The 10,453-nt window shown below is 38.5% G+C and overlaps 1 protein-coding gene across 3 annotated transcripts in view; it reads right to left on the bottom strand.

Moving 5' to 3' along the window:
* Window positions 1-789: 789 nt before the first annotated feature.
* phactr2 (phosphatase and actin regulator 2) overlaps window positions 790-10,453 on the bottom strand; it is a 45,739-nt gene continuing 36,075 nt past the window's right edge. For all 3 annotated transcript variants that reach the window (XM_082558354.1, XM_082558356.1, XM_082558355.1), the window contains 3 exons: window positions 10,181-10,318; window positions 8,656-8,732; window positions 790-5,939 (listed from right to left, as the gene is read on the bottom strand). In XM_082558354.1, coding sequence (XP_082414480.1) covers window positions 5,924-5,939; window positions 8,656-8,732; window positions 10,181-10,318 — 231 coding nt within the window. In that variant the 3' untranslated portion in view covers window positions 790-5,923. The remainder of the gene's footprint in view (window positions 5,940-8,655; window positions 8,733-10,180; window positions 10,319-10,453) is intronic.

The following is a 10,453-nucleotide window of genomic DNA, read 5'->3' as shown; positions in this document are numbered from 1 at the left end:
TTTATTCATACATTTCCCTGTAATATACAACATCTAAAAGCCTTCCCTGCAGGGCAGGCTGTCTGGGTCCAGACATCACTTAATGCTGGCGAGAAAGCTCATGGTCAGAGAGCAGGAGGCGGTTACTGACCAACAGGGTGTAATTCTCTCAGCTGGCACCACTTTGCTGTCTCTCATTTAGACTTATATCCGGTGGATGAATTATACCTTCATTAAAAACTCTGAAACGTTTGCATGTATGAACACATACATGCTTAAATTCCAAACCTGTGACATTTATTTTCTTTCCGGCAAAGAAATTTCATATTTCTCTCAGATTAGCTTTTTTCCCACACAAGTATTTCTAGGATGTAGCGAATGGTCGAAAAAAGAGAAAATATCCAGTGAGCGTCAGTTCTCTGGGTTGAAATTACTTACTGATGCCAGAGGTCAGAGGAGAACGGCCAGACTGCTTCAAGTAGTTACTGAAATAACCACTGGTTACAACCAAGATGTGCAGAAGAGTATCTCTGAAGGGAGAAGCCAGTGTTGAAGCAGAAGGGCTACAGCAGCAGCAGACCTCACTGAGGGCCCTTCCTGTCAGACCAGAACAGAAAACTGAGGCAACAGTTGAAGACTGTTTCCAGCACCTTGTTACATCTATGCCACAAAGAATTAAGGCAGTGCCAAATAAATAATAGGTATACCAACTAAAGTATTGGGTGTCCCTGTTCTCAGACAAAAAACAGTTGTGATCTTACTTCAATGATAAAATTATTCACGACAAAAAAAGACAATGACAAAAAAAAAACCTTTTTGTTTAAGTCTTTATATACAAAAACACTATACACAGTTTGGACACAACAGTAGCTGTTTTGGGATATATAACATTGTAGTACAACTTCAAAGATGAATTATTAATGTCAAACAGAGTAAAGGTGGTTGGAGCTCATGTGAAATATCCTCTCCTCAGCCTTTGCTGCTCTGAGCACAAAGTAAATTCATTACTCTGACAGTTTATACATTACTGTATATCAGATTTATAGCATGATATTTGCTAAACTGCAGCAAATTACAATTTATTTTCACATGGTCAAGAAAAGATTACATGTTCAAGAAAAAAGGGGTGGTTTTGACTGCAGTCTGATTGTGGCTCCAGTCTGAAGTATAGATTTACATTCGGGAAGCAATAAAGGAAGCTTCAAGCACCACCAGCAGGAGACATTCTCAATGTAAACATTTTTATGAACTGGGGGAAGTAGACAGCATTACAAATAAACAGTAGCAGCCCAGGAAAAACAAGTGCCACTATGGCTGTCAAGAGAAATAGAGAAATACCTTCTGAAATGCAGTCTAACTATTATTACGTTTTCCACGATCACTATTAACACTGGGAAATGTGGGGTAGGCTTGCAGCTTCTTTGGGTAACGTGACTGTTTATTTTACAGCTGCCGTACAGATGAGATGAAACAGATGGCACCCATCAACGTTTTTAGATGATTCGTCCTGAATCCTGATGAATTAAGTGGTTATAGCTTAACACCCACATTCCTAATTTCGGATAGAAATATGGATTTTTGCACGATATAAATGCTGTTGATATTCCACGCAAGTATTTCGGTGGAAGCGGTTTCAATATTAAAAAGCCGTTCTAAAAGCGATAACACTAAGCTTTTGCCTGGAGAAGGTTTCTAAATATTCTCATTTGGTAATGCTTCATTTTAACCTCTATATTTAGCACTGATATGTACACCTATCAGCCACAACATTAAAAGCTGCTAACAGGTGAAGCGAATAATACTGATCATCTTGTTATAATTCAATGTACTGCTGGGAAATATTGGACTCTGGCCTTCACAACCCACTATTGCCAGGAACCTCTCCCAGCTGAACAATGCACCCTGCAACTCAACAAAAACTAATTACAGGAACACAACGAAGAGCTCAAGACCCCGACAGGACCTTTGTGGGGTGTGTTGTAACGAGGCACCTCCAACCTGCAACCGACAGGATCTAAAGGATTTGCAGCCAATGTTCTGATGCCAGACAACACAAGACATCCCAAAAGGTCCCGTGTCAATACCCTGATGAGTCAGACCTGTTTTGGCAGCAGAAGGAGGTCCTACACATGATTAGACAGGAGGCTGTAATGTGATTGATGAGTGTATAAATTGCTAAAATTACGTACAACACACTATAATGTAGCTTTGAGTAAATGCTAAGAAATTCCAAGTTTTTAATTTATTTTGATAACAGTTAAAGCTTTTCCTAATTGGTACATAATGAGTGATAACCCTGAATAACCAGTTTAATTGTAATTTTATTTGACTGTATACAGGCTGTAAATGATTAATAACGTGGGTTAGGCTACTCAGTGTGCCCCTACCGAGGTCATCACCTTGGAGATAGTTGTGAGAGTTGTTGACCCACCCTCCCATTACGCAATTTATTAAGTTCACCTGGGCCACTCACACCTTGACACACTTGTGACCCCAATGAACCACATCTTGATTCACATCTTGGCTCATGTTACCCTACCAACACCTCCGTTGGCAGGGTAGGTTAGATAGTATGTTCAAGCTAAAGTTGGAAAATGGAATTTCTCCTAAAGTCGGATTTCCAACTCAGAATGAATGCGTTGATCACAAATCCTATTTTTCCGACTTTACTACTGGAACACGCTCAACTCGGGAGTGATGCAAATCCAACTTCTGAGATAAATGGAAAGCAGTAAAGACTCTCAGGACCACCTCCAAAGACGCCTCTCATGCGAGAGATAATATATGTTTATGAACCTAGAAAAAACCAAAACATCAATTTGCCTCTAACTCAACTGGATGTATGACTTTTAATTTGTAATAAAAGCTCAAACTTCCTGGGTATTTGACTGCAGCTTTGGCTGACGGTGTATACCGTGTTCACCTGTGCTGGAGCCACACCCAGGCAGACTGTAAGTGATCAAACTCATATTTACTTCCTTTCTTCAGCTGCTAGTTTTTATTTCCAAACTAATTAGCATATGTAAACTTTACATATATAATACACTCTCTCTCTCTTTATATATAAATATCTAAAACCAAGTATGATTATTATTCCTATGTAAAGGATTTCTAGTTTGTGCAGATTAGAACTGTGGATATTTGTAGAAATAAATCCAAAACCGGATATTCCCAGAGATCATTATCTTTGTCTACGTATGAAATAGGTAGGTTATTATTAAAGACTGTGCTTGATAAATTGATTAAAAAGCACCACTTTCAGGTCAGCTGTAATCACTTCTTTATCAGTGTCTGGAGATGGTATCAAAAAATATAAAAAAAAAAAAAAACCCAACACAATTTGATTTTAAAACATTCACATAAAAGTTGTATCATATTATATTGGTAGTAAAAGTCATACCAATGTATGCACATGCTTGATATACATTCTGTACAGTACACACACATATATGTATATTCATATATATATATATATATATATATATATATATATATGAACAACAACTTAGACATCAACATGAATACTGTTGCTTCTTTTTCATTGCTATACATCTTTTCACTTTACAACCCCCGCACATTCAGAAGTGGAAACAATCAATCTGCCCTTTTCAGTTACTATTTGGAAGAATGACGAGTGTTTGTGGAGGTTGGGGCTCTATTATAAGAACACCGTCTTTTGGAGGTCAGCAAGCTCTATCTGTCAATCACTCGACAGCCAACATCTCCGCTCTTCTTGAGTAGGCATGGGACAAAGATATTACTAAAGCTCAGACAAAGATTCTGGCATTCTCGGAGAAAGAAAACACTTTTAATGGATCCTCTACATTTTTCAGAAACATGCATCTCAAGTATCTGGCAGTGCACGTAAAGTCAGCAAATCCACAAATCCCCCAAAATCCAATAGTTACCAAACCACCCGAGCCAGATTGCTAAAAAAAAAAAAAAAATCACAAATCCACACACTAGATGCTTCATAGCTCCACATTTAAACAAAGGAAATCCTCTTGACTCTGTTAAATATGGCATCTATTCAACCACATGAAAGTTGAAACATTTTCCCAATGATTGACCAAAACTGTAAAATGATCTAAAATGATTCTTATTGAAATAATTACCATGGCTGGAAATTAACTTTCCAAAAAGTGGAACAAATCCATCAAATAAACCTGATTCATGGTTAAAAAAAACATGTAATGACACTAGGTAATTTTGCTGGATTCAAGATGCATGTTAAAGCTAGATGTAAAGATATAATCACAAAAGTCACAAAGCACTCATGTCAACATTTCTTCTTTTTAAATGTGTTCTAAAAATAAAGTCACTTGACTAAATTGCAAAAGCATGTTCAAGGAAATGAAAATTAAAGCACTCTTTCACTCTCTGAAAGAAGAGGGCCGTTCGTTACTAGTGCTGAACCTCTCAGTGCCTGTTCTCTACGTAGTCCACCCAACAAAATGAAACCTGTAAGCCAGGGGTGTCAAACTCAAATACACAGTGGGCCAAAATTCAAAACTGTAACAAAGTCGCGGGCTAACGTTAATATTTATTGAAATATATTTATTCCTCCAGATATAAGAATGAATCTTTTCTTATGGACTCAAACACGTTTTGCTGAAAAACTGAATATGGAACAAGCAAAGCTTAATACTAAACAATATATATATTAGCTGTATAATACCAGTAGGCCAGCTCTGATAGTAATTTGGTATGGCTTCACGGGCCAAATGCAAGTAGGCTGCGGGCCAAATTTGGCCCACGGGCCAGAGTTTGACACCTATGCTGTAAGCGTTCCAACACCTACATACGATCAGGTTCCTGCTTTATCTTTGGCACCAAATAAAGAGCCAAGTAAAGCACCCCAGCCAAAAGCCTGTAATAGAACTAGTAAGAAAACAATGAGTACATCTCCTAAACAGCTAGCCCAGCACTTTGTGATTAGAGGTTCATAACCCAGCAGAGAATACATGATGATATGTTATCATCATGTATCATCAGGAAAGTGTGCTGAGGGATTAGAAGTGGCCAGAATGGGATTTGCACTTCAATATTAAAGCCTCAGGTGGCTCCCTCAGCTTTAGCAGTTTTAAATATAACACTTGTGGTTATTCTTCAGCTATGTGCACCGTCGTCTTCTGTAACTCTTAGGATACAGCGACCTCTAGTGGCAGAACTTAAAGCATGTTTTTAAAAAAATGAACTGCAGTATTTCTGATTCATCTCTGAGGGGAACATCTGAGCAGAGGAAACTGCCTCTCCTCTCCTGTGATCTGTGACATAGGCACTGACATCAGCATGAAACTATCCAATCAACCCCACTTCCTGTACTAGGAAGTTGCCCATATTTGGCCATTTGTCAGTTACTGACAAGGCATACCCTGGTAAGGACACAAACTCTACAGTACACTCACATTCACTACAACAGGGCTGACCAAAAACATACATACAAAAAAAAAAAAAAAAAGAAATACACAAAATATTTTGTGTACCAGCTGGTTCTGATACTCTACAATAAATAAATCTACTCTGAGCACAATACACGCCACTATCCTGACATTGGATATGTGCAAATGTTTTATGGGTGCCAAGAAACACACACAGATGTTATGATAGACTTAAAAGTTTCATCGGGGGCAACAGAGCTTTTTTACATAAGATATTCCGATGTGCTTCAGTAGGAAAAATGCAGGTGAAGCGAGTGTCACCTTCCTATCAATCGCTCTTCTAAAGTATGAGCGCACATCCAAGGTTTTGGAACTGGTTAACCTGAACGACACACAGCCACGTTTAAATGTTGTAAAGTACACCTGTGCTTCTCCTGCTGTGACAAGACAAAAAGTCCGCTGTGAAAAAGGTCGACTGAGTTCCAGAGTGAAGTGGACTGAGCTGAGCCTGCTGGGAGATGTGGACCAGAGAGCTTGTGGCGCTGACGTCGACGGGAGGAGACTTAGGGCCGATGAAATCTGAAAACACAGACACAAAGGTTTATTTACAACAGAAGAAACACACAGACAGTATAATAGAAATACATGAATGTATTGTCATTTATTAGCAATTCCTACTAACACTCCGAGTAGTAACCTGCACAGTACCTGGGAATAAACTTGCATCTGAAATCACTTTTCAGATCTTGAAAAATCCTCAAACACTAAACCAACTGCTGTCGATATAAACCAAAGCTCAGTGAACACTAGGGCTGCCAATTTTCATTTGAATTTCAAACTTGTATTTTTCTTTTTTTAACAGAAACATAAATTACTCATCTGAATTCAAAGCAACCAACACACATAACAGACCGCATCTTTAACTCCAGGAGGTGGGTGTTTACAAAATGCTTTGTCAGGCTACATTGTGAGTAGTTTGTGTGATCAAAGACAGTCGGTAACAGCAGTTTGTGGTGAGTTATTTGCTGACTGTAGACACTTAATAGTAATATCTTTTTACATAGTCGAGGCATCAAATAACAGAATGAGAATGAAATGAAGACATGGCTAAGCATTAAGCTGTCAGGGCCGCATTGATCTGCGTAATCCTTGTGGTGTCGTCGGATCAAAAATGGTCCCTAGGTGAATGACAGACAAGCATATGGGAATCCCGAGGACCACAAAGCAAAAAATAGTCATGTGAGAAAAAGGATTATGTGCAGTCCTATAGAAAAACTAACCATTAAATAAGCATTTCACCATCTTAAATCATCTTTAAAAGTCATTGAACTTATCTTGATGCTTACCTAGAAGCAATAACTTGAACACTTGTTTTTCTGTATGACTTTATCAATCTGTCACATCATTGTGGAGGAATGTTATGGGATCATTGTCTTGCTGCATTGACCCAATTACACTGCCAGACAGATGGTTTCACATTTGACCCTATAATGCTAACTCAAGACCAAATTCTCACTCCTCCATCGCTGAGACGGACAGCTGGTTCAGATTCCTTTTACAAACATGTGCTGCGTATGTATCCAAACATCTATGCCACTCTGCTCCCTTGCAAAAGACAGTGTGTCCTTTGGTTTGTTCAGATGCAACTTTGGAAACCTAAGCCATGTTCTTTTAGAGGCTTCCTCTTGGAAACTATTCCAAACAAGCCATACTTTTTCAGCTTTTATCTAAAGGTACTGTCATGAACTTCAACATTTAACATGCTGAGACCTGTAGAGTCTGAGGTGTAGCTCTTGGGTCTTTTCATGTGAATCTTCAGGTGAATTTCTATGAAAGATTGTGTTATTAACACACATCTGAATGCTCCACACCAGCAAACTTCTGCTTTGTTGATGATCAATTCATCAAGTGCATTTGATTTTCAGCCTGGCTGCTCCTTACCCTCTAAATTCCTAAGGAAGCAGTAATCGTGTAGATAGTTTTTCACCGGACTCTAGAAAGAAACTTATTCACATCACTGTGAGTGAGACAGATTATAATATGAACATTGTTTTATCATGTACCGTTGCTACGTTTCAGCGTGTTATCAGGCAAAAACAGTCAAACACGAGTTTCCTCTATCTTTGAGCTGCGGCTGCTGGCTTTAGAACGAAAATGGTGGTGGTGCATTTTAATCGTGCTGTTAATTGAAGTGTTTTAACAATAGATTTAAATCTTGCAGAAAAGCACAAGTCTACAGGGTTTTTTTTCCCTCTTCAAAAATATGGCACAAAGGAAAAACATTTCTGGGCATTGTAGAACAAATGACGCATTTCATTGATTTCTCAAAGGAAAATGAAAATCGTGGACCTTCCTTCAAATGTTTCCATTGTCAGACTCAAAAGAAAGGAAGCGTTCTGCTCATCTTTTTTTTTTTTTTAATTTCTTTACAAAACATACTTTTGGAAAGATTTCAGTTTTAACTTTGTCTTCTTAAAGCACGTGTTCTCATTCTCATCTCATTATATTGACTTTTGTAATGAATTTGCAGGTAAGGCATCCCCTCTGAGGACTTTTGCATGTGGACTATGTTTGTGCACAAGTTGCTTTTCCTCCATTTCCAGCCCGTGTACATTTTATATCAAAGTTTTCTTGTTCCTAAATGTTATCTTGACTTCTGTGGCTCACCTTTAATAGCATTTTTAAAGTCAGACAGGGAAAATTGCACCCTGGAAGCACTTTTCTTTCTCTTTTATACTCTTCTCCGTTGCATGACCTGCCCCTCAGCCCTTAACAATTTAATAAAGTCTTGAGGCAAAAACATTACCAGACATAATGCTGCCACTGCTGGGTTTTTTTCTTATTTTCTCTAAATTCATAAAACAAAGTATAATAAGATATGAGGAAATAACGGTGACTCAATGTCTCTGTTCTGCATGAGTTGCAGTAACATCTCTTCTCTTTCAAAAACATCAACAACTATGTAATTTCACAAGTTCAGAAAGAGGATGTAAACAAATATTGAAACATTTTGCGCTAGTTGTGTTTTTATTGAAAGGTTTATAAGTTCTTTTTGGTGGGCTCGGCACACCGATAAAATAACAAATGAGAGAGGGAACCTAACCTTTATTGTCAATTATTGCCTGAGGTAAATAAACTGGAGTCGACCCAGGAGTATATCGTGACTTTAATGTGGGACTAGAACAATATAAATATTGATCAATGTGACTAATAAACAGCAGCATTTACTGTGATAAAGCGATAATAAAGCTTCAGAGTCGGCTTAAATGGTCAATGCCATTGACCGCTTAAGTACCTGGTGAACTGTTTGCTGTCTTCATGAACCTCCATCTCTCGGCTTTTAAACTCATTCAGCTCCTTACGGATAGCAGCCTGGGGGGCAGAACACACACATACAAAGACACACACAGAAAATAACATCATTAGAAGACCAAGGCCAACTGTGCCCCCCCACCCCAATCACCTTTTCCAAGTAAGCTCATGATGCCTTTGAGCTGTTTCAATGTGAAATGTTCAGATGCTTAAGCGCTCTCATTTGGAGCTTTTAAGATGTTTACAGATAATTTCCATAAATCTGCAGAGCTACAGTCTTTGCTTCAGGGAAGTAGTCGGAACTAATAGTATATGAGTTAAAAAAATCGAGCAAATTACACAGCAGCACAAATGATTATTCTCATTCATTTTAACTTATAAAATAATGATTTTAAAGGGATTTATTGTAATGTTTGTAACCGACTCTTCCCTCAAGCCTCACATGAAAAGTTTGTTTTGTCTGTCGTCAGTAACATCAAGTACATCCATTTTTTGACCTGGTTGTGCAGGTGATGCTGTGAAGTCGGAGGTTTATTTTTAAAGCTGTTAAGGATTTAGTTAGACGTCGCTTGCTTTATTTGCCTGTCCATTCTTTTATTTGACAGTAATGAGTTTAGATTTGTGCGATCAGAAATAATTTATATGTCTCCAAGGCTGTCTGCGGTGTGACTGGTGACGGAGATTTCACTGTACAAATGTGCAAGCAGACAGTTTACTTTGGTTTGTCCATGCATCGTTTTCCCTGTTGCCCTCTGAATGTGAGAAGATATCCTAAAATTGAATATGCTGGATGTGGGCTGGAAGTCTCAAGGTCTGTATTTATGTGCTGTGCAGTTCTGAACATCAACAGCAGAGGGAAACCTTGACAAACTGCACACTTTGAGGGTCTTTATTGTCTGTGAGGATATTTTGTTAAGCCATGCTAAATATTCATACAGTGCAGATGGCACATATATGCAGTTACATACTGACTTAGTGTGAGCTAGGTGAATTTCATGTATATCATCAAGCATAAACACACAGAGACGTTTAAGACCATAATATGAAACACAACTGTGTACGCAGAAGGCCGTCCTGTTGAAACTAGAAAAAAACCTGCAACAAACTAAGACCCATACATAAATGGGTTTTTGATTTTGGCCTGCACAAGCTCTGACCCCAATCCACCACCTTTGGGATGAACTGGAACAGCGACTGCAAGCCAGGAAACATTTAGTGCCTGATTTTAATAATGCTCTTACAGCCCAGTGGGTTCAAATTCCTGCAGCCAAGATCTGAAATCTTTTCTAAAGTCTTCCCAAGAAGTCGAGGCCGCTACAAAAGCAGATGGTTGTTCGCCATATATGTGTGATTGCATGTCCACATATATTTTAAGTCTCTAATCACCAAAGTAATCAACATCACAAATTCACAAAATTTTCACCCTGAATAGAAACTGTAAAGGTTTCATAAAGCCCTAATAAATTAAATTATATCAGGAATTAAAAAGCAGTCTACAAGAGCAGTACCTTGTCAGCAGGAGTAAGCCGTGTCCAGGGTTTGTCAGCTCGTCTGTCATAATCCTTGGCGTCCGTTACCTCCACATATTCATTAAAACGAAGAATCCTCCTAGCAACGAGCTCTGCCACCGTCGGCCTCACGCTCAGCTACACACAGATGAGAAAGGAGGAGAAAGTAGACAGTCAGTCGAATCAAATATTAAACTTCAAAATGATCTTCCCAGTATTTTGGTTAATGTCTCAGTTCCAGCTGAGTCCACTAGATGGCCTGATCTCTCTATA

Source organism: Aulonocara stuartgranti, assembly GCF_965226115.1.
Source record: "Aulonocara stuartgranti genome assembly, chromosome: 13".
NCBI lineage: Eukaryota > Metazoa > Chordata > Actinopteri > Cichliformes > Cichlidae > Aulonocara > Aulonocara stuartgranti.
Note: the sequence above shows the minus strand (reverse complement) of the source record. Positions and strands in the feature narration are given on the sequence as shown.